The sequence below is a fragment of the Hemiscyllium ocellatum genome, chromosome 47 (assembly GCF_020745735.1).
Source record: "Hemiscyllium ocellatum isolate sHemOce1 chromosome 47, sHemOce1.pat.X.cur, whole genome shotgun sequence".
In the NCBI taxonomy this organism is placed as follows: domain Eukaryota; kingdom Metazoa; phylum Chordata; class Chondrichthyes; order Orectolobiformes; family Hemiscylliidae; genus Hemiscyllium; species Hemiscyllium ocellatum.
Window position 1 is genome coordinate 10,117,645 of NC_083447.1, and position 25,556 is coordinate 10,143,200.

The window sequence follows — 25,556 nt, forward strand, 5'->3', positions numbered from 1 at the left end:
TGATTGGCTTGTTAGTGGGTGAACATTTTGGTGATAGTGACCACAATTCTGTGACTTTCACCTTGGTTATGGAGAGAGATAGGTGCGCACCGCAGGGTAGATTTTACAATTGGGGGAAGGGAAATTACGATGCTGTAAGACAGGATTTGAGGAGCATAAGTTGGGAGCATAGGCTGTCAGGGAAGGATGTGGTGGAAATGTGGAACTTTTTCAAGGAGCAGATACGACGTGTCCTTGATATGTATGTACCTATCAGGCAGGAAAGAAACGGTCGTGTGAGGGAGCCTTGGTTGACGAGGGAGGTTGAATGTCTAGTAAAGAGGAAGAAGGAGGCTTACATAAGGTTGAGGAAACAGGGTTCGGACAGGGCAGTGGAGGGATACAGGTTAGCCAGAAGGGACCTGAAGAAAGGGATTAGGAGAGCTAAGAGAGGGCATGAAAAATCCTTGGCGGATAGGATCAAGGATAACCCCAAGGCATTTTATGCGTATGTGAGAAACATGAGAAACACGAGAACGAGGGTAGGTCCGATCAAGGACAGTAGTGGGAGATTGTGTATTGAGTCGGAAGAGATACGAGAGGTCTTGAATGAGTACTTTTCTTCAGTATTTACGAACGAGAGGGACCATATTGTTGAAGAGGAGAGTGTGAAACGGACTGGTAAGCTAGAAGAGATACTTGTTAGGAAGGAAGATGTGTTGGACATTTTGAGCAACTTGAGGATAGACAACTCCCCCGGGCCTGACGGGATATATCCTAGGATTATGTGGGAAGCAAGAGAAGAAATTGCAGTACCGTTGGCAATGATCTTTTCGTCTTCACTGTCAACGGGGGTGGTGCCAGGGGACTGGAGAGTAGCGAATGTTGTGCCCCTGTTCAAAAAAGGGAATAGGGATAACCCCGGGAATTACAGGCCAGTTAGTCTTACTTCTGTGGTAGGCAAAGTAATGGAAAGGGTACTGAGGGATAGGATTTATGAGTATCTGGAAAGACACTGCTTGATTAGGGACAGCCAGCACGGATTTGTGAAGGGTAGGTCTTGCCTTACAAGTCTTATTGAATTCTTTGAGGAGGTGACCAAGCATGTGGATGAGGGTAGAGCAGTGGATGTAGTGTACATGGATTTTAGTAAGGCATTTGATAAGGTTCCCCATGGTAGGCTTATGCGGAAAGTCAGGAGGCATGGGATAGAGGGAAATTTGGCCAATTAGATAGAAAACTGGCTAACCGGTCGAAGTCAGAGAGTGGTGGTAGATGGTAAATATTCAGCCTGGAGCCCAGTTACAAGCGGAGTTCCGCAGGGATCAGTTCTGGGTCCTCTGCTGTTTGTAATTTTTATTAATGACTTGGATGAGGGAGTCGAAGGGTGGGTCAGTAAATTTGCAGATGATACGAAGATTGGTGGAGTTGTGGACAGTTTGTCCATTTTGGAAGAACAAATAAGAATGCGGAATACAGGGTTAACGGTAGGGTTCTTAGTCAGGTGGAGGAACAGAGGGATCTTGGGGTCTATGTACATAGATCTTTGAAAGTTGCCACTCAGGTGGATAGAGCTTGTAAGAAGGCCTATGGTGTATTAGCGTTCATTAGCAGAGGGATTGAATTCAAGAGTCGTGAAGTGATGTTGCAGCTGTATAGGACTTTGGTTAGGCCACATTTGGAGTACTGTGTGCAGTTCTGGTCACCTCACTTTAGGAAAGATGTGGAAGCTTTGGAGAGGGTGCAGAGAAGATTTACCAGGACGTTGCCTGGAATGGAGAATAGGTCGTACAAGGATTGGTTGAGAGTTCTCGGCCTCTTCTCGTTGGAACAGCGAAGGATGAGGGGTGACTTGATAGAGGTTTATAAGATGATCAGAGGAATAGATAGAGTAGACAGTCAGAAACTTTTTCCCCGGGTACAACAGAGTGTTACAAGGGGACATAAATTTAAGGTGAAGGGTGGAAGGTATAGGGGAGATGTCAGGGGTGGGTTCTTTACCCAGAGAGTGGTGGGGGCATGGAATGCGCTGCCCGTGGGAGTGGTAGAGTCAGAATCATTGGCGACCTTTAAGCGGCAATTGGATAGGCACATGGATGGGTGCTTAATCTAGGATAGATGTTCGGCACAACATTGTGGGCCGATGGGCCTGTTCTGTGCTGTATTGTTCTATGTTCTATATAAATATTGGTCTAGACACCCAGAGAGAAAACTTAAAAATTGCTCTATACATTCTTCTAAAACCACTTGAGGGGGCAGATGGAGCGTCAGTTTAATGCCTTACCTGACTCAGAGTACCTCCAATAGTGGAGCAGTCCCTCAGTACGGCACTGGAGATCTTTGTACTAAAGTTCTAGAGTGGGACTTGAACCTGGAATCTTGTGACTTCGAGGAAGAATGCAACCAACTGAACTATGACTGACAATAGGTGGCAAAAAGACAAAGAAAGAATAAAGTAGCTGCAAAATTGGAAGAGTTTTCACTTCAACAGGGATTTTAAATAATAACTAACATCTTACTTTTGAGAGGCACTTTCTAATCTAAAATACTTTCCAAAGGCTCCAAAACCTCACTTAGGCTGAGGGCATTGAAAGTGTTAAGGACTTCACTGTTTCAGAAGAAAATGTATTTCTCTGCAAGGATCAGAGTCTCAGAAGCTGAAGTTAGATAGACAGGCTCAAGCATGGTCTGCATTCCTCCCAACCACCATGCAGAATGTCAGGGAATTAATTGACTGTGATCCGAAGCGAAGCACATAAAGGCAGAGGTCAACCTCCTCTGTTTAATAGAAAAAAATGCTCCTGTACAACATGATGAAGGATAGTCGTCTCATTCCATATGAGTTCCATTTTCCGACTAAAACAACATCTTATATCATCCCAGGGAGCGATCCAAATGCAGATTGTTATTAAAATTTTGTCTAGGCTGTGGCACCCTTGGGGAAGCCCAGATATTGGAGTTCCAGAGAAGATAGTACATTTTATGAGAACAGGAGGTGCAGAGTTTTCTCAAGTCTGCTCCACCATTCAATAAGGTAAAGGCTGGTCTGCTTCTTAACTCTGTTTAGGCACTTTGGTTCCAAAAATGGTGCCCCATCTAACAAAAAAATGTCCAAACCTCAGTTTCAAAATATCCGATTACTCCCCAAACTCTGAAATTGCAGGGATGTGGGGTGAGACCATAGGTATAGGAGTAGAATTAGGCCATTCAGCCCATTGGGTCTGTTCCATCATTTGATCATGGCTAATAGAGTCATAGAGTCTTACAGCACAGAAACAGACCTTTGGTCCAACTTGTCCATGTTGATCAGGTTTCCTAAACTGAGTAAGTCCCATTTGCCTGCATTTGGCCTATATTCTTCTAAACCTTTCCTATTCATGTACCTGTCCAAATGTCTTTGAAATGCTGTAATTGTACTAATCTCTACCACTTCCTCTGACAGTTCATTTTACATATGAACTATCTTCTGTGTGAAAAGGTTGTCCTCAGGTCCCTTTTAAATCTTTCCCCTCTCACCTTAAAACTTAGCCTTCTAGTTTTGGACTCACTTACTCTGGGGAAAAGACCTCAGCTATTCACTTTATCTATGTCTCTCATGCTTTTGTAAACCTGTGCAAGGTCACACCTCAGCCTCCTACATTCCAAGGAAAAATGTCCCAGTCTCTCCCTATAACTCAAACCCTCCAGGACTGCCAACATCTTTTTACATCTTCTCTGTACTCTTTCCAGTTTAATAACATCCTTCCTATAGCAGGACAACCAGAACTGTTCACAGTACTCCAAAAGTGGCCTCATCAGCTGCAACTTGACGTCTCAACTCCTGTACTCAGTGCTCTGACCAATGAAGGCAAACATGCCAAATGACTTCTTCACCACCCTGCCTCCTTGTGATACCACTGTCAAGGAACTATAAGCCTGCACCTCTAGATCTCTCAGTTCAACAACGAATAGCCCCATTTACCACTCCTTAGCCCATTGGCCCAACTGATTAAGATCTCATTGTACTCTTAGATAACCTTCTTCACTGTCCATTATCCTACCAATTTTGGTGTCATCCACAAACTTACTAACCATGTCTCCTAAACACACTTCCAAATAATTTAAATGACAAACAACAGTGGACCCAGCACTGATTCGTGTGGCACACCGCTAGTCACAGGCCTCCAATCCAAACAACAGCTCTCTACCATCACCGAGTAAAAAGTGAGGTCTGCAGATGCTGGAGATCAGAGCTGAAAATGTGTTGCTGGTTACAGCACAGCAGGTCAGGCAGCATCCAAGGAACAGGAAATTCGGCGTTTCGGGCCAGAGCCTTTCATCAGGATTCCTGATGAAAGCACCTGTTGTGCTTTAACTAGCAACACATTTTCAACTCTCTACCATCACCCTCTATCTTCTACCATCCAGCCAATTTTGTATTGAATTAGCTAGCTGTCCCTGGATCCCATGTGATTGAACCTTACTAACCATTCTACCATGTGGAACCTTGTTGAAGGCCTTGCTAAAGTCAATGTAGACAACATCCATAGCTCTGCTTTCATCTATTTTCTTAGTCACCCCTTCAAAAGACTCATCAAGTCTGTGAGACATGATTTCCCAGCACAAAATCAAACTGACTGTTCCGAATTAGCCCTTGTCTTTCCAAATGCATGCAAATCCTGTCTCTCAGAATCCCCTCCAATAACTTGCACTCCATTGATGTCAGGCTCACCGACCTAAAGTTCCCTGGCTTTTTCTTGCAGCCTTTTTTATGTACTGGCACAACATTAGCCACTCTCCAGTCTTCCTGACACCTCACCTGTGTCAGTTTGTGATCCAAATGTCACTGCTAGGGCCTAGCAATTTCTTCCCTAGCTTGCCCCAATATCCTGGGATACACCTGATCAGGTGCCAGGAACTTTTCTATGTTTATGTGTTTTAAGACCTCCTCTTCTGTAATGTAGACTCTTTTCAAATCATCACAATTTACTTATCCAAGTTCCATAGCTTCCATGCCTTTGTCCACAGCAAATACTGACCCAAAATATTTGTTCAGTATCTCACCCACCTCCTGTGGTTCCACACATAGACAGTTTCTTTGATCTTTAAAGGGCCCTTTTTCTCTTCCTAGTTACTCAACCCCATTCTCCTGCTTTCTTCCCATAACTCTTGATCCCCTTACCACGCTCAAATACACTCAATGACTTGACCTCCACTGCCCTCTGTGGAAGTGAGAAATTCCTCATCTCAGTTCTAAAGGTTTGTCCATTCACTCTGAGGCTGTACCCTCTGGTCCGACTCCCTCCTGCTAATTGGAGCATTGTCTCCACGTCCATTCTATCCGGGCCTCTCAGTATTCTGTAAGTTTCAATCAAATCTGCCCTCATCCTCAAAACTTAATCGAGTATGGACTCAGAGTCCTCAACCACTCCTCATATGACAAGCTCTTTATCCCCAGGATCATTCTTGTAAGCCTCCTCTGGACCCCCTCCAATGCCAGTACATCCTCCTTTGGATATGGGGTCCAAAACTGTGCCCAGTATTTCAAATGTAGTCTGACCAGAGCCATATACAGCAGCAGCAGTTTACCTCTACTCTTGCATCATAGTCCTGTCAAAATTAATGCTAACATTGCACTTGCAGTCGAACCATCATCTGAACCTGCATATAAACTTGATAAGAATCCTGAACTAGGACTTCCAAGTCCTTTTGTGTTTCAGATTTCCGAAGCTTTTCCGTATTTAAAAAATAGTCTACACCTCTAACCTACCTACCATAGTGCATAACCTCACACTTTTCCACATTGCATACCATCTACCTACTTCTATACCTACTTGCCTCGTATGTCCAAGACATTTTGCAGCTTCCCTGCAATCTCCACACTACCTGTCCCTCTGTCTTTGTGTCATTTGCAAACTTAGCAACAATGCCCTCAGTTCCATTATTTAGGTAGCTAATGTATAACATGAATAGTTGTGTCAGTATTGGGACCATGTAGAACTTTAGTAGTCACTAGTTGAGAGAAAGTTGTACATTTCCACTTTCTTTAATTAAATAAGAGTTTCCTGACATAATCCCTAAACAAAATTGGTTCTAATTTTAAACCTCCGTTATAGCCAAAGAGTCATACATTACAGAAGAACTCTTTGGCACATCAAGTCTTTGCCGATCTATCTAAAATCTCATTTTCCTGCATTAGGCTCATGGCCTTCAATGTTATGACAGTGAGTGCTCAATCATGTACATTTTAAAGGTTGTGAGGTTACCCGCCTCAACTACCTTCCCTGCTATGGAACTTCCAAGTAGAAGAAATAGTTTTTCTTTTACAGCATCAAGTCCTTTTCTCATCAGTTAGGTCAAGCCTCAAGAATATAGGAACAGGGGTTCGCTATTCAGTTTGTCGAGTCTGCTTCACCATTTATTATGATCTTGGCTGATTAAATATTCCACTGCCTTATACCCACATAAGCCCTTTACACAATAATAAATGAAAATCTATCAACCTGTACTTTAAATATACTCAAAGGGTGGCATGGTGACTCTGTATTAGCACTGCTGCCTCACAGAGCAAGGGACCCAAGTTCGATTCCAATCTTGGGCGACTGTGTGGAGTTTGCACGTTGTCCCTGTGTCTGCATGGTTTTCTGGTGGGTGCTCCAGTTTCCTCCCACAGTCCAGAGATGAGCAGGCTAGGTGCATTGGCCATGCTAAATTGCCCAAAGGGTTCAGGGATGTGTAGTTTAGAAGCATTAGCCTTGGGATATTCAGGGTTATAGGGATAGGGTAGAGGAGGTGGGTATCGCTAGGATGTTCTTCGGAGGGTCGGTATGGACTTTTTGGGCCGAATGACCTGTTTCAATTCTTTGATATCTATGATTCTATGACTGAGCTTCCACAGCCTTCTGGGGAAGAGGATTCCAAAAATTAGCCCCGCTGAGTAAAACATTTCTCTTCATCTCAGTCCTAAATGGAATCCTCCTTGTTTTCTTAGGTTGTGTCACCTTGTTCTAGAGCGGTAACCAGGGAAAGCAAAGTTTCTATTCAAAAGACAATACAAGCCGAGTCTATGAAAGATCACAATACAAATCCACGCTGTCAAATCCCTTCAGATATGATGTTCAGAACATGGACTATACGGATATTTGGTGATGCCAAGTCAACTATATAAATGAAAATGTTATATTTCTTGCCTCCCACTTTGTGAAAAAAAAACTTCCCAACTATGACCATGTAAGGGCGTGACACCCTTGGAAAGACTTGAAAACATCTCTGTTTTTATTCCTTTTTAAGCCTCTGTTGTGACTCTGCCCTTGGAAGTAAGCACTCAGCTTTTGGTTTTAGTTAGTGGAAATGCATCATCCTGCTTTAAAATTCTAGGGCTGTTCAGTTTTAGGACTCCGACTTCACAAACAGCACAATAAAATTTAATCCTGATGGATACAGAGGCAGCCTTTCTAAGGAGTGTTATGCTGGGATCAAACTCTCTGTGACTTCAGGTAAAAAAAAGTTCCCCATTTTAGATTCTCTCCTGCAGCTCATTTCGCCTTCCAATCAAGTGACCCACCACATGCAACAAAAATGCAGAATAAAAATGACTGGATTTCTAAGTTGCTTTTGTCCAGAAAGACCTTTGGCTATTGTGCAGCATTTAGAGCACAGAAGATCATACACAGCAACATTGTTAAATCAAGAATTGAAAGTTATGGGAGTAAATCTGTTAAAGGAATTTAGATTCTCGAGAATGGAAATTGGTTTAGTCCATTGCAGTCATTTATAGAGAGAATGACTGGGCTGGTATTGGTCCATTGGAATTGTGTATAATGGGAGTGAATGGGAAGGGTTGAGGTCCTTTGAGATTGTGTACAATAGGAGAGAATGGGGAGGTGTGTGGGTCCATGGGGATTGTTGATACAATGGGAGTGAATGAGAAGGGATTTGGGTCCATGAAAATTGTGTACATAGGAGTGAATCAGAAGGGGTTTGGGTTAGTCAGGATTGTGTACAGTGTGTGAAAATGATAGAGCTGGGCAGGTTTGTCCCACTGAGGTAGGGCTCTCTAAAGGGTTACAAGGTAACTAGGAAGGAATTGAAGTATGGACTTAGGAGAGCTAGAAGAGGACATGAAAAGGTGTTAGCAGGCAGGATTAAGGAAAAACCTAAGGAATTCTACACTTATGTGAAGAACAAAAGGATGGCCAGAGTGAGGGTAGGGCCGATCAGGGATAATGTGCCTGGAGTTGGAGGAGGTAGGTGAGGTCCTTAATGAATACTTTGCTTCAGTATTCACTACTGAGAGGGACTTTGCCATTTCTGAGGACAGCTTGAAACCGACTGATATGCTCGAACAAATTGATGTTAGAAAGGAGGATGTGCTGAAAATTTTGAAATTCATGAGGATAGATAAATACCCTGGCCCAGATGGGATATACCCTATGTTATGTACAGGAAGCGAAGGAAGAGATTGCTACGCCTTTGGCAATGATCTTTGTGTCCTCACTGTCCACTGGAATAGTGCCAGATGAATGGAGGGTGGCAAATATCATTCCCTTGTTCAAGATAGGGAACAGGGATAATCCTGGGAATTACAGACCAGTCAGTCTCAAGTCTGTGGTGGGTAAAGTATTGGAGAAGATTCTAAGAGACAGGATTTATGATTACTTGGAAAACCATAGTTTGATTGGAGATAGTCAGCATGGCTTTGTGAGGAGCATGTCATGCCTTTATTGTATTCTTTGAGGATGTGACAAAAAACATTGATGAAGGTAGAGCAATGGATATGGTGTACATGGATTTTAGCAAGGCATTTGATAAGGTTGCCCATGGTAGGTTTATTCAGAAAGTAAGGAGGCGTGGGATACAGGGAAATCTGGCTGTCTGGACAGAGAATTGGCTGGCCCATAAAAGACTGTGTGGTGGTAGGTGGAAAGTATTCAGCCTGGAGTTCGGTGACCAATGGTGTTCCGCAGGGATCAGTTCTGGGACCTCTGTTCTTTGTGATTTTTATAAATGACTTAGATGAGAAAGTGGAAGGGTGGGTTAGTAAGTTGGCCGATGACACAAAGGTTGGTGGAGTGGTAGATAGTATGGAGGGCTGTTGTAGGTTGCAACGGAACATTGACAGGATGCAGAACTGGGCTGATAAGTGGCAGATGGAATTCAACTTGGAAAAGTGTGAAGTTTGGAAGGTCGAATTTGAATGTAGAATACAGGGATTAAGGCAGGATTCTTGGCAGTATGGAAGAACAGCAGGACCTTGGGGCCCATGTCCATAGATCCCTCAAAGTTGGCACACAAGATGATAGAGTTGTCAAGAAGGTATGTAGTGTGTTGGCTTTCATTAGCAGGGGAATTGAGTTTAAGAGTCACAAGGTTATGCTGCAGACTTGGAATATTGTGTTCAGTTCTGGTCACCTCATAGGAAGGATGTGGAAACTTTAGAGACAGTGCAGAGGAGACTTACCAGGATGCTGCCTAGACTGGAGGGCATGTCTTATGAAGAAAGGTTGAGGGAGCTAGAGCTTTTCTCATTGGAGCAAAGAAGGGTAAGAGGTGACTTGATAGAGATGTACAAGGTGATGACATGCATAGATAGAGTGGATGCCCAGAGACTTTTTCCAAGCTTGGAAACAGCTATCATAAGGGGGGATAATTTTACTATGATACTTGGAAGATTTAGTAGAAATGTCAGAGGTAAATTCTGTACACAGAGAGTGGTGGGTGCATGGAATGCACTGCCAGCAATGGTAACAAGAGTCAGATATATTAGGGATATTTAAGCGACTCTTGGGTAGGCACATGGAAGATATGTTAGTATGATCTTAGAATAGGATAAAAGGTCAGCACAACATTGAGGGCAGAAGGGCCTGTACTGTTTTATGTTCTATATTTTCCTTGTAGGAGAGAAGGCTGAGGGAAGATTTGATTTGATACTCAAAATCATGAGAGGTCTGGACAGAGCAAATATGGAAAAGCTTTTTCTATTTGTGAAAGGATTGAGAATGAGATGACAGAAATTTAAAATAATTGGTAAAAGAAGTACCAACATGAGAAAAAATATTATCACACCGAGTCATTTGGTTCTGGAATGAGCTGCCTGAGAGTCTGGTGAAAGTAGGATCAGTTGAGGCTTTCAGAAGGGAATGAAACTGTTACCTGAAAAGGAAGCATGTGCAGGGTTCCAGGGAGAACTGATTTACTGCTTTCTCAGAAAGCCAGCACAGACACAATGGGCTGAATAGGCTCCTCATGCACTGTGGCAATTCCATGATCTGTACTATTCATGTCTGTCCATAATTTATGAGGTGAACAAAAAATGTCCAGAAGGAACAGGGGTTGGAAGATCAGTGCCACCCTCGTTATGTGCTACCCTGCTATAAATATCTGCTCAAGGATAGCCAGTAGTGTTCCACAGGGATCAGTTCTGGGACCTATGTTCTTTGTGATTTTTATAAATGACTTGGATGAGGAAGTGAAAGGGTGGGATAGTGACTTGGGTGAACAGCCCAACATCATACAGTTATTGGCATCAATATGGCTCGTTTTATTATCTGCACGTAGATACAAGGAATGAATAAGAAGAAAGTGCATGACCATGCAATCTTTTATTATTCTTTTTATTTTAATTTCAAGAACTAATTAAAGATTTATAAGAATTATGAGAGAAAATATGAACTACAAAGCTATAGCCTCCAGCAGTCCAAATTCTGCAGTACAGCTGCAGGCTCTTAAAATGGAATTCGTCCAGTTCTTTTTTGAGACGATCATGATGGTCCTAGCTTAGAAGGGCTGAGGCATACTTAATTCCAACAAGGTAATCCTGACTTTTTCACAGAGAATGCTCTCCCCTCCCCATTTCATCACCATCTCTCCCCAAAAACACTTCAGTGTCCTCCTTAATCCTATAATTCACAGAATCTTGCAACATGAGGCCATTCAGCACATTGTGCCTGTGCTTTCTTTCTGAAGCAGTTATCCAGTTGGTCCCACTGCCTACTGAGCACTGAGAATTTATCCTTTTCAAGTATTCCCTCTTCAATGTTTTAAAGGGAAAAAAGACTTGTAATTAAAAAATGCTTTTCATGAACCCATAATGTTCCAAGGCGCTTTCCAGTTAATTAAGTACTCTTAAGTATGATCATAAGAAAAAGGAACATGAGTAGACCATTCTACCTTTTGAGCCTTGCTCTCCTACTCTTGGTTAATCCAACATTCCTCATGTCCACTTTCCTGATCTTTCCCTATAACACTCGATTCCTCGACTGATCAAGACTCTATCTGTCTCAGTACAGCCACAGCAGCCAATTAGCACACAGCAAGCTCCCACAAAAAAAAGTCTTGATTATGATCTGCTATTTTTGTATGTTAATTGAGGGATATATTTACAAACCAAGATAGTGGAGAGAAATTTGCTACATATCATCAAAGTAGCACCATGAGTTATTTTAAACCCATCCAGGCAGGCAGGCGGTATAATGTCTCATCTGAAAGATAGCACCTTTAACATGCAGCACATCCTCAGAAATGCAGAGTAAAGCCAACCTTGATATGTGTGCTCAATTCCTGGAACTCAGATCTTTGTGACTGAGAAGTATATTTGATGACCACTGGGTCATGACTAATTGTAAGACATTTTCAGACCAGATGTAGAAATAACAGTAGACCCTTTGGCCCCTTGAGCCTGCTCCCCTATTCAGTACAATTAAGGAAGAATCCAAACATTTTTCTATCTCTGACTTGAATACACTCAAAGACTGTGCATTCCCAGCTTTCTATTGGTAGAATAGCATTGATTTTTCTTTCCCAGTTAGAGCTTAAGGCAGTCTTATAGATTCTGGCAGCAATTTGTTGTTGCACTCAGAACTATGGAGTACAACTTTGAATTTCGAGAGCACCCTTTCAGGACAGAGATATGGGGAAATCATTCCTCTGAGAGAACTGTGTGACTTTGGATGTTTTTCTCAGAAAGGAGTTGGAGGTGGGGAACATTGGATATTTTAAAAATCAAAGTAGATTGTTTCTTGTTAGCCAGTAAATCTGTTATTATCAGAGAGGGAGAAAGAAATGTGGAATTTGAAATAGGTTATTGAATAACCCAACAGGTGCGAGAGGCAGTTTGGTCTGCTTCTGCTCCTACTTCAGATGTTTGCACATTTTCCCCATCATCCTCACTCCAGTGAGTGGTGTTAGAGACTGTTCATCTCTGGGCGCTTCACAGCCAATCTAGGTGCTAACCTCTCAAAAGACATCCAATCACTGTACACCTTCCAGTGAGGAGATGGAAAGCTGTCTAAGTAATAATTGGGATGAATTTTCCCCCTTAGAATGGACAGTGTAGCTACATCTACATCTACAGCTACATCTACATCTACAGCACTATGGCTGAGATTAAAAGATACTCAACACAGTGCACTGACTAAAACCGTTCCATAACTCATCCCAAAATGTATAAAATCCCAATGACCACCAAGATGATCCGTTTGCTGGGCTACCTGCTATTCAGAACAAAAGCAATTCACACCAGGTTTTCAGTAGCAGAAAAGTTACTGAATTTATTATAACCCACTTAACAAAAAAAAGAGTAAAGAAGGGATCTGTAATCTATACACTTCTTCAAAAACCACAAATGTACACACACACACTCAATCATGATTAAGATAGAGAAAAGATTCACAATTGAACACAGATACTATTATGACAGAATTTTGACAGGATAAAAATAGTTCTGAAGATCACATCTCCAAATTTTAAATGTGGGTTAAACTACACACAGTCTTTTAGCTTTTCAGCATCAATACATGTTGTTGTATGTAGGGTGATGGTCATTGTTCATTTTGATGGTTGGTCCAATGGTTCTGGGTTTCTTCCTGTTAGAATTCTTTCATTTAAGATTTTTGTGTTTCTTTTCATGACTTTTTGCCACGTGGAGAGAAAGAGAGAGAGAGAGAGGATGTTTTCTATTTGCAGGCTCTGGATGTTTCTCTTTCTATTGCCCTGGCACTTGCAGCATTTAACACACTGCAGATCAACCAATCAAAGGAATGTTGTCAAACAGAATTTCCTTAACTTAAAGACTCTTGGTGAAATTCGGTCTCAAATTCTGCGCCCCCACCCTATGCTTCAAAAAGCAACATTTTATTACACAGTTTGAAAATACGTAGCACTTCAATTTCAAGTTGCAAGTCTCTCCTGGTATTTCACCTGTCTAGTAGTCCAATTACAATTTCATTTTATGGAAAAGAACATTTTGCAGTTCCAAATGCCAGTACGGGCAGCATGGTCCAGCTTCCAAGAAGCCGTGGTTACAGACTAACATCAGGCAATTTAGTTTATTAAGAAATGTCCTTAGTCCTGTTCTTTAAAAAGAATTTCCTACTTATTATATTGAGTACACAGAATCCCAGTTATACTATTCACATTGCTCATACCTTCTGTTTCCTTGGTATGGCTGGCTAGCATTCATTGCCCATCCCTAATTGCCCCTTGTGAAGGTGGTAGATAGCTGTCTTCTTGAGTCACTGTAGTCCATGTGATATCTGACTGTGCTGTTAGGGTGTACGTTCAAGGATTTTGACCCAGCAGCACTGAAGGGATATTTCCAATTTGGGATAGTCTGTGTCTTGGAGGGGAAATTGGGGACAGTGGTGATCCCATGTATCTGCTGCCCTTATCCTTCCAAAAGGTGGATGTTGTGGGCTTAGAAGCTGCTGTTGACAGAATCTTCGAATTTATTACTGCAATAAATCTTGTAGATGGCAAACACTACTGCTACTGAGCATCGGTGATGGAGGGAGTGAATGTTAAAGGTGGTGGATGGTGAGATGATCAACGGAGCTGCTTTGTCCTAGATGGTGTCACCTTTCTTGAGTGTTGTTGGAGCTGTACTGATCCAGGCAAATGGGGCGTATTCCATCACACTCCTCACTTGTGCCTTGTAAATGTGGATCAGGTTTTTGGGAGACCAGAGATGAGTTACTCAGTGCAGGATCACTAGTTTATCACTTGCCATTTTTTTGCTGTTTCGACAACTTTATGTGATTGTGCATTAAACATTCTTATCACTCTCTTTGGAAAAAAAATTCCTCCAAAATGCTTGATTTGCTAGTGACTATTCAATATTATTTTACATTTATGTTTTGTACTTCTTAAGTTTAAGTTACACCAGTTTCTCTGCACTCACCCTAATTATAAACAGCTTTATCAGATAGCTTCTTTTTATCTCTTTCCCGAGAAAAAAAAGCCACTTCCCATAGAATCTTTCCTCACAGTCACACTAACTCAATCCTGGAAGCATCCTGGTTAATTCTCTTTGCACTCTCTCCATTTTCAAGTAATGTGAACCCCACCCAAGTGCAATGTTCCAGGTACTCTAACCAAGCTCCCAAGTAAGTTTAACAATATTTGCCCCCCACGCAACTCTTGCTTTTGTAGTTTCTTCTTCACATGAAGGATTCAGAGAAATCCAATAACCACAAGTCTTTTTCCTTTGAGGGGTTTTGTAAGGAAATTGTAGCTTTAAATTCAATCCAGGTTTTTGAAAACAAAATTCTGCTAAGATGTAAAGTTATAGATCTTGCAAGGTCAATACAATCCCTTAAGCTTTATTAATAGGGGCGTGAAGTACAAGAGCAAGGAGGTTTTGTTAAAACTTATGTAGAAGACCTTTGTCTCCATTTCTGGGTGACACACTTTATGAATTATATGAATGAAAGTTTTCCAAGAGCTAAAGGGATCAAAGGATATGGGGACAAAATGGAACAGGGCACTGAGTTGATGATCAGACATGGTCCCATTGAATGGTAGGGCAGGCTGGAACATCTGATTGGCCTACTCCTCATCCTATTTTCAATGAATGCATTGGAGGGAGATTGCAGAAAGGATTCACCAAATTGTTCCTTGGAGAAGAGAAGGCTGAGATGTTCAAAGTCATGAGCGGTCTGGGTAGTGGAAAGAGGGGGAAACTGTTCCAATCAGTAGGGTCAGGAACCAGGGGACAAATTTAAGGTAATTAGCAAAATAAACAACGGCAACATTATCTTTAATATCTGGAAATCTTTTGATCTTTGTCTTGAACATTCTCAAAGCCTCCACAGCCAACCTCTGAATGAAGAAATTCCTCCTCATCTCAGTGCTAACTGGGATTTCTTGTTCTGAGAATGTGTCCCTGGTTCTAGATATCCCCCCAGCCCAGGGGGAATCTTCCTTTTTGCTTCGACTTGGGCAAGCTCTGCAAGAATTGTATGTGTGTCAATGAGATTATTTCTCATTCTTTCAGTCTCTGGAGAATGTAGATCCATTCTCCTTAATCTCACCTCACTGGACATTGGAGGAGTGTTCAATTGAGGCATTCAAGAAAGAATCAGATGGTTATCTGAAAAAGAGCAATGTGCAGGATTATCGGGTGTGAGTGGTGGAGTGGCATTGGTCATTGGGAGAGCTGGCTCAGACATGATGAGCCAAATGGCCTCCTTCCGCAAGAACAATTTATGCTGCTGTGAATCGATTACATATATGTTACCTTGATGAGCGATCAGCAGTTCACAGTTTTGATATCGTCCCAGTGTGGTACTGAACTATCTAGAAAATCCCTACATTCAACCCTGGCTTGGTGCTGACCAGACACTGGAGCCTTAAATTTGACATGAAATATTCAGGACCAGATGATAGCAACAATTGCAACATTTAGGAGGCATTTGGATGGGTATGTGAATAGGAAGGGTTTGGAGGGATATGGGCCGGGTGCTGGCAGGTGGAACTAAATTGGGTTGGGATATCTGGTTGACATGGATGGGTTGAACCGAAGGGTCTGTTTCCATGCTGTACAACTCTATAAGTGGACTAGCTTAGTCATGTGTCGCTAATTTACACATTGTTGGCCTCCAGTCAAGATTAGTATGGGTGGAGTGGGAATCACCTATTGGGGTCATTACTGGGTCACCTACTATCAGTCTCTTTGTGATTTTCACAGACTCTGGGAGTCCCAGTCTCTTGGGTGATGATAATGTGTTGGAGCGCACGTTCTTCATTCGCATGAAGTCAACACTGACCAAGCGAGGGGTTCATGTCAAATCTTCAGGATACAAGGTGAGTGGGCATTAGAAACTTTCCACCAATTGCTACTTCTGGCCAAGGCTAGATTATTACATTCACACCCAAGGACATCCAGTCAATAACAGCGAGGCGTTAGCCATTACAGTGTTAGCAGGATGTGTTTGCATTGGCAGCATTGCAGTCAGCGATACTGGGTTTGTATCATTTGATCTGACAACGATGCTGCAGGAAGAATTCCCTTCTTAAACATACTCTGCAATGGGTTGCACTCATTCCTGAAGGTTAGTCATGTGCAAACCACAAACGGTGTCTCCAGTTAAACCTTGTGTTTTTTCCCTTCCAACCATGATGTGTTAACCTCCCTCACAAATCAAAACTTGCCCCAGCCCATCACACAATAAAATATAAGAATGGAAGTAGGCCAATAAGGCCATCAACATTACTGAAACCAATTGTTGGCACATTCAATGCACTGCTGTTTGTGGGATCTTGCTGAGCACAAAATGGCCATTTACCAACACATTTTAAGACATAAGATATAGGAGCAGAAGTCAGCCATTCAGCCCATTGAATCTGCCCCACTACTCAATGAGTGGCAGTTGATCTGATAATCTTCAACTCCACTCCCCTGCCTTTTCCCCATAACCCTTGAATCTCTTACAGATTAAAAATCTGTCTATCTCAGCCTTGAGTATACTTAATAACCCAATTTGGACAATGCTTGACAATAAAGAATTCCACACATTCTCTAACCTCTGAGAAAAGAAATTCCTCCTCATCTCTCTCTTAAATTTGTGACTCCTTATGCTGAGAGTATGCTCCATTTTCCTCTCACCTCTTCTCTTGCCCCCTACTCCATCTCACTATCTCCCTCAAACCTCTTTACTCCCCGACCTCCGACCTCCTGTTATCCTGCTCACTCTCTCCCCCGTCATTTTCAACCCCCCTTCCCCTTCCCTCACTGTCTCCACTCTTATCCCCTCTCCCTTCCCCCTCGCCATCCGCACCCGATCCCTCTGCTTCCCCTCTCTCCTTGTTGTCTCTATCCTCCCCCACCTCACCTTCAACCCTCTCACCTCGCCATCTCCACCCTATTTACCACATCCCCTCAATACTTACCATTTCCAACCTCTCCCCAAACCCCCAGTCTTAGATTCTGCCGACAAGGGGAGACTGACCTGAATCAGTGTTGAGAATGCTGAAAGGTTGATACGTTATAAGGGTAGACACATTTTATTAAATATGAAACTTAAATAAGTGCTTAAGTTAAACTCCCATATCTGCAAATGTCTAACTGTGGAATGGCCTATACCTTGAGTGTGCAACTGCAGAGGGAGCCAGGGAACGTTTAGTGTTCTCCTGATTGTACAATAATAAAATGTTTTGTTTCCAGCCCTCTCATCTCTCACCTTGATAAGAACACAGCCAGATAGCACAGCAGCTTCTGCATTACAACACAGCCGAACTGTGCTTTACATAGAAAGGCTGTTTGTATCTCAGCTCTTTACTCACTGGAGTATTACCACTACAATAGGAACGTATTCATGTGCACAGGGGCGTCTGCACCATGGCACAGTGTCTTAGTGATTCCAATAGATCTCTGTCTCCTTTACCATTTCTCACCTAATGATCTGTATCCCACCTCTTATCTCTCTCTACCTTCCAAACTCCCTGAGAACATTGTCACATGCACATTCGGTCGAAGCAGTCCATGCTGATGTTTATTCTCCGTTCTCCCACCTTCCCTAATTTAAACCTACCATCCTCACCCTCGTAGGCTGGTCTAGCCTTCTCTTAACGTGTCCGTGCTATTCGCCTCAACCTCTCCCCGTGGGAATGAGTTCCCTATTCTCAACACACTCAGGAAAAAGAGGGTTCTCCTGACCTGAAGATGTGTTGCTGGAAAAGCGCAGCAGGTCAGGCAGCATCCAAGGAGCAGGAGAATCGACGTTTTGGGCATGAGCCCTTCTTCAGGAATGAGGAAAGTGTGCCAAGCAGGCTAAGATAAAAGGTAGGGAGGAGGGACTTGGGGGAGGAGCATTGGAAATGCGATAGGTGGAAGGAGGTCAAGGTGAGGGTGATAGGCCGGAGCGGGGGTGGGGACAGAGAGGACAGGAAGAAGATTGCAGGTTAGGAGGGCGGTGCTGAGTTCGAGGGATTTGACTGAGACAAGGTGGGGGGAGGGGAAATGAGGAAACTGGAGAAATCTGAGTTCATCCCTTGTGGTTGGAGGGTTCCTAGGCGGAAGATGAGGCACTCTTCCTCCAGCCGTCGTGTTGCTATTGTCTGGCGATGGAGGAGTCCAAGGACCTGCATGTCCTTGGTGAAGTGGGAGGGGGAGTTGAAGTGTTGAGCCACGGGGTGGTTGGGTTGGTTGGTCCGGGTGTCCCAGAGGTGTTCTCTGAAACGTTCCGCAAGTAGGCGGCCTGTCTCCCCAATATAGAGGAGGCCACATCGGGTGCAGCGGATGCAGTAAATGATGTGTGTGGAGGTGCAGGTGAATTGTGGTGGATATGGAAGGATCCCTTGGGGCCTTGGAGGGAAGTAAGGGGGAAGGTGTGGGCTCAAGTTTTGCATTTCTTGCGGTTGGGTTTTGCATTTCTTGCTGGGAGTGGAGGTTGGGTTGATGGGGGTGTAGACCTGACAAGGGAGGCACGGAGGGTGTGGTCTTTTCGGAACGCTGATAGGAGAGGGGAGGAAAATATATCTCTGGTGGTGGGGTCCATTTGGAGGTGGTGGAAATGACGACGGATGAATCGATGTATATGGAGGTTGGTGGGGTGGTAGGTGAGGACCAGTGGGGTTCTGTCCTGGAGACGATTAGAGGGGCGGGGCTCAAGGGCGGACGAGCGGGAAGTGGAGAAGATGCGGTGGAAGGCATCGTTGATCACGTCTGGGGGGAAATTGTGGTCTTTGAAGAAGGAGGCCATCTGGGTTGTTCGGTATTGGAACTGGTCCTCCTGGGAGCAGATGCGGCGGTAAAGAAGGAATTGGGTTCTCCTGACCTCCCAATAGGTTTTATTTGTGGCTGTTTTCAACTGACGGGTCCCTTAGTTCTGGTTTCTTTAATATGTCGAAAATCCTGTCCAAGTGTATACGTGTACCCTATCAAATCACTCATGGTTTTAAAACAAAAGAAAGATGTGCATTTGTATAGCGTTTTTGAAGTCACTCAGGCATCTGAAACTCCCAAAAGTAGCAATGCGATCAGATTTTGTGACATGGATTATGGGATGAATACTGGGTCAGTACACAGGGGGAACTCCTCTCCCAGACAGTGTGGTGGCGGGTTTTTTTAAACAGATGGTTGTGCAGACAGATTTCTTAACGTCGATTCCAAAGACAGTGCAGCGCTCTCACTCGGAGGATTACTATTGTATTTTTCCGCACCCAAGCCCTGGAGTGAGACTTGAACTTGACATCTTGTGAGCTCCTGTAAGCCCCAGTATATTCAGCCTTGCGTCATGACGCAGCACTACCGCTGTAGATTTGTAGGTGAGTAGGCCGATTAAGAAACAGGGTGAACACAAATCGGTATCCTTAATTCAGCCACCAGGCCATGGTCGCTTTCTCATTTCTTCGTGTGTCAGGAGGCATCGTGAAACCTGTTGGAGGCCTAGGGTGTAGGTTTGCTCGTTGAGCTGTACGTTTGATATCCAGACGTTTCATTACCTGGCTTGGTAACATCATCAGTGGTGACCTCCAAGTGAAGCGAAGCTGTTGTGTCTTGCTTTCTATTTATATGTTTCTCCTGGATGGGGTTCCTGGGGTTTGTGGTGATGTCATTTCCTGTTCGTTTTCTGAGGGGTTGATAGATGGCATCTAGATCTATGTGTTTGTTTATGGCATTGTGGTTGGAGTGCCAGGCCTCTAGGAATTCTCTGGTATGTCTTTGCTTAGCCTGTCCCAGGATAGATGTGTTGTCCCAGTCGAAATGGTCCCAGTTAGAGGCCGTACAGCCCCTCTGAGCTAGTTTCACCGCCCTTCAGTGGAATGCACTGTATCCTCCTTGGACCTTGGAATATCCATTCCTTTTCGGTTTTGCAATGAATACTTGAGGTAGTGGCAGTCTTTTTGTAGGAGGGTTCCGCATCATTATCACACTTCGCATTTTCCCTGAATTGCCTCGCTCTGATATCCCCTTGCCCAAGATTATCACCCCTTCCCCACCACCACTAGCAAGAAACATTTATCTACGCTATCAATTCCTTCCACAATCTGAAATACGTCAATTTAATTGCCCTGTTAAGCCTTTTATATTCCAGGGAATTCAAGTCCATTTTATTTAATCTCATAATCTCGCTCTTGGACTCCTGGTACCATTCTCATTTCACCTTGACAATTGACAATATATGATGTTGGAGAATTTTTAATATTAAGGAGGGGATACTTGCCTGCTCTGGAATCTGCTTTGTGCAGACAGGAGCAACGAGTAAAGAGGGAAATGCAGACTGACAATCTTTGACATTTCCTCTGGAGGCAAAGAATTGTCAGACTGTGGAGCAGCGTTGCCCCCTTGTGGCTGCATCACAAACCAGGATAGAGCCAATACATTCAGTCTATTCAAGTAAACTGAGGACAAAATTTGGAGTGCAGACCTCATCAAACCCCTTGCTCCACCTCAAGTTGTCTTTATTGCATTTTATCCACTTTTGTTTTCCAGTTTGTGTCTCTCCCTTAATCTTTTCTGACATGCCAGTGCAGTGCATACAGAGGGAGCACTTTCCAAACTGACTTGAGGGTGTGATGTTGAATTGAGACAGATTCCTGTTCACTTGGTAAAACAGACCTTTCAGGTCCAGGGCTAATATGTGAAGAGAAACATATCCAACATGACTAAAACAATGATTATCAGGGCATTCAGTGCACTGCTGCTTGTGGGATGTTGCTGAGCACAAACTACCAACACATTTTGAGACCAAAAGACATAGAAACAGAAGTAGGCCATTTAGCCTGCTGTCTCTTATGCCTGAGATGGCGACTGTTCTGATTATCCTCAACTCCACTTTTCTGCCTTTTCTCCATAACCTTTGAATTTCTTACTATTTAAAAATCTGTCTATCTTGCCTTGAATATACTTAATGACCCAGTCTTAACAGTCCTCTGCAGTAAAGAATTCCATAGATTCACTACCCTCTGAGAGAAATTTCTCATCTTTGATTTAAATGGGTGACCCCTTAATCCTTCTGGTCCTACAGTTGTTATGGGGGATTTCAACATGCAGGTAGACTGGGAGAATCAGGATGGTACTGGACCCCAAGAAAGGGAGTTTGTGGAGTGCCTCCAAGATGGATTCTTAGAACAGCTTGTGCTGGAGCCTACCAGGGAGAAAGCAATTCTGGATCTGGTGTTGTGCAACGAACCGGATTTGATCAGGGACCTCGAAATAAAGGAGTCATTAGGAGGTAGTGACCACAATACAATAATCTTTAATCTGCAGTTTGAAAGGGAGAAGGTAGAATCGGAAGTGACAATATTTCAGTTGAATAAGGGGGACTATGGAGCTATGAGGATGAAGCTGGCCAAAGTTCAGTCGTGCAATACCTGAGCAAGGATGGCAGCGGAACAACAGTGGCAGGTACTTCTGGGTATAATGCAGAAGATGCAGGATCAGTTCATTCCAAAAAGGAAGAAAGATCCTAAGGGGAGGCAGGGGTGGCCGTGGCTGACAAGGGAAGCTAAGGACCACATAAAGACAAAAGGGAAAAAGTATAACATAGCAAAGGTGAGTGGGAAATTGGAGGACTGGGAAGCTTTTAAAGAACAACAGAGAATAACTAAAAAGGAAATACGTAAAGACAAAATAAGGTACGAAGGTAAACTGCCCAAAAATATAAAGGAGGATAGTAAAGGCTTTTTTCGGTATGTGAAAAGAAAAAAAAATGGTTAAGACTAAAATTGGGCCCTTGAAGACAGAAACGGGCGAATTTATTACGGGGAACAAAGAAATGGCAGAAGAGTCGAATTGGTACTTTAGATCTGTCTTCACTGGGAAGACACCAGCAATCTCCCAGATGTAATAGTGACTGAATGACCTGAACTGAATGGAATTTATATTAGGTAGGAAATGATGTTGGAGAGACTGTTAGGTCTGAAGGCTGACAAGTCCTTGGGACCTGATGGTCTGCATCCCAGGGTACTGAAGGAGGTGGCTGTAGAAATCGTGGATGCATTGGTGATCATTTTCCAATGTTCTATAAATTCAGGATCAATTCCTGAGGATTGGAGGTGGCTAATGTTGTCCCACTTTTTAAGACAGGAGGGAGATAGAAACCAGAGAACTATAGACCAGTTAGTCTGACCTCAGTGGTGGGAAAAATGCTGGAGTCAATTATAAAGGACGAAATTATGACATATCTGGATAGCAGTAACAGGAAAGGTCAGAGTCAGCATGGATTTATGAAGAGGAAATCATGCTTGACTAATCTTCTGGAATCTTTTGAGGATGTAACTCTGAAGATGGACAAGGGAGATGCAGTGGATGTAGTCTTTCTGGGCTTTCAGAAAGCCTTTGATAAAGTCCCACATAGGAGGTTAGTGAGCAAAATTAGGGCACATGGTATTAGGGGCAAAATACTGACATGGATTGAAAATTGGTTTGCTGACAGGAAACAAAGAGTAGTGATAAATGGCTGCCTTTCGGAATGGCAGGTGGTGACCAGTGGTGCACCGCAGGGATCAGTGCTGGGACCACAGCTTTTCACAATGTACATTAATGATATAGATGAAGGTATTAAAAGTAATATTAGCAAATTTGCTGATGACACAAAGCTGGGTGGCAGGGTGAAATTTGAGGAGGATGTTAGGAGAATACAGGGTGACCTGGACAGGCTAGGTGAGTGGACAGATGCATGGCAGATGCAGTTTCATGTGGATAAATTTATCCACTTTGGTGGCAAGAACAGGAAGGCAAATTACTACCTAAATGGAGTCAAGTTAGATAAAGGGGCAGTACAACGAGATCTAGGTGTTATTGTACATCAGTCAATGAAAGCAAGCATGCAGGTACAGCAGGCAGTGAAGAAAGCTAATAGCATGCTGGCCTTCATAACAAGAGGAATTGAGTATGGAAGCAATGAGGTCCTTCTGCAGCTGTACAGGGCCCTGGTGAGACCGCACCTGGAGTATTGTGCACAGTTTTGGTCTCCAAATTTGAGGAAAGACATTCTGGCTATTGAGAGAGTGCAGCGTAGATTCACGAGGTCAATTCCGGAATGGCGGGACTATCTTACGCTGAAAGATTGAAGCGACTGGGCTTGTATACCCTTGAGTTTAGAAGGCCGAGAGGGGATCTGATTGAGACGTATAAGATTCTGAAAGGATTGGACACTCTGGAGGCAGGAAACATGTTTCCACTGATGGGTGAGTCCCGAACCAGAGGACACAGTTTAAAAATAAGGGATAGGCCACTTAGAACAGAGTTGAGGAGAAACTTCTTCACCTAGAGAGTGGTGGGTGTATGGAATGCTCTGCCCCAGAAGGCTGTGGAGGACAAGTCTCTGATACTTTCAAGAAAGAGTTGGATAGAGCTCTTAAGGATAGTGGAATCAAAGGTTATGGGGATAAGGCAGGAACAGGATACTGATTGAGGATGATTAGCCATGATCATAATGAATGGTGGTGCTGGCTTGAAGGGCAGAATGGCCTACTCCTGCACCTATTGTCTATAATCTCCCACAACCTCTATATAGCTGCCCTGTTAAGTCCTCTAAAAATCTTGTACGTTTCAGTAGGTCACCTCTCCTTCTAAACTTCAATGAGTACAGGTCCAATCTACTCAATCTCTCCTCATGAGAAGTTACCTCCATATCCGGAAAAACCCAGTGAACTTTCTCTGGGCTGCCTCTAATACTAGTATATCTTTCCTTAGATAAGGGGCTGAAAACTGTATACAGTGTTCTAGCTGTGGTCTGACTAAGCAAGACTTCCCCATTTTTATACTTCATTCCCTTTAAATTAAAGGTCAACATTACATTTGCCTTCCCTATCACCCACTGAACTTGGATGCTAGCTTTTTGTGACTTACATAGAAGAACAAATAATGGCACCCAGTGTGGTGCTTAAATCCACAATCCTGCAAATAAGGCTCTCATACTCTACCAACTGAACTAGCCGGACGTTAAGTATTGAATTTTAAATGATGTGTTCTGTATGGATCATGTAACTTTGCCTCTCAAGGAGTGGGATGAAGGCTCCATAGATTAATGAGAGGAATTCCAGACATCACAGTGAAAATAAACCATAAAACATAGGAGCAGAAGTTAGTCCATTTGGCCTATCGAGTCTGCTCCACCATTCAATCATGGCTGATCAGTTTCTCAACCCCATTCTCCCACCTTCTCCCCAGAACCTTTGATCCCCTTAACAATCAAGAACCCATCTATCTCTGTTTTAGATGTACTCAATGACCTGGCTTTCACAGCCTTCTGTGGCAGTGAATTCCATAGAATCACCACTCTGGTTAAAGAACTTTCTCCTCATCTCCATTGTAAAGGGTCTTCCCTTTACTCTAAGGCTATGCCCTTTGGTCGTAATCTCTCCTGCTAATAGAAACATCTTCCCAATGTCCACTGTATCCAGGCCTTTCAGTATTCTGTAAATGGCTCTTTCTGTCACAGGTTATCCATGTCACAGGGCGCTTGCGATCTCGGATTTCGTTGCCTCACGCTCGTGCTGTTCCTACCAGCTTCATGGGAATGGTGGCTCTCGCCCACACGCTCCCGCCTTCCACTATCAATGAGGTCCGGATTGAGTGCCACATGTTTGTCTCCAGGGTCAGTCTGGATCTGCAGATCATCTACTGTGAAAACAGGTCAGTGTCTGAATTCTGAGCAGTGAATTAACTGCGATACAATGCACCACCCAGAATATTCCATGCCATGGATGGCTACACCCCTTTACTCTAAGTAGACATTTCTGCACTTTTTATTTGCATTTCAGAGTCTTTCTTGATTTATTTCCCTATCGGTGACTCAAATTGTCCTTTATCAAGTCTGAAAATGAATTTGTTGATGCAGTGATGATGTTCCCAACAGTCACGTGCGGGGGACTGTGAAGAAATGAAGGAATAACAGAGTATCAGGTTGTAAGTTTGCTCGCAGAGCTGGCAAGTTTGTTCTCAGACGTTTCGTCACTATACTAGGCAACATCATCAGTGAGCTTCCATTGAAGAGTATGTAGCATTTATGCAAGTCCGACAGAACTCACTCATAGGTAAATGGGAAACTATTACAGGACACACATTATCAGCAGAAACAAGGAGACCCTTTTCTCCAGTGTACAGATTAGACTCCCAAGCCACAAATCTTGTGGCAACACAAACCAATATGTTCCTCCTTCAGTGGGCTCTTTCTCTCTATCATTCTGTGTCTCCCATTGTCCACATTCCAGTCTCTAAATTTTTCTTTCTCTGTACATCTTTCTCCATTTCTTTTTATGTGTCTCTTTGACTCTGACTCACTTTGTACCTTTCTCTCTCTCCATGTTTCTGTGTGTGTGTGTGTGTGTGTGTGTGTGTGTGTGTGTGTGTGTATGTCTCTCTCTCTCTCTCT

The 25,556-nt window shown here is 43.3% G+C and overlaps 1 protein-coding gene across 1 annotated transcript in view; it reads left to right on the forward strand.

Annotated features, from left to right (window-relative positions):
- Nucleotides 1-25,556, forward strand: part of LOC132836583 (neuronal PAS domain-containing protein 3-like) — a 432,887-nt gene that overhangs the window by 382,563 nt on the left and 24,768 nt on the right. The window contains exons 7-8 of the mRNA XM_060855949.1: nucleotides 15,923-16,038; nucleotides 24,624-24,817. Coding sequence (XP_060711932.1) covers nucleotides 15,923-16,038; nucleotides 24,624-24,817 — 310 coding nt within the window. The remainder of the gene's footprint in view (nucleotides 1-15,922; nucleotides 16,039-24,623; nucleotides 24,818-25,556) is intronic.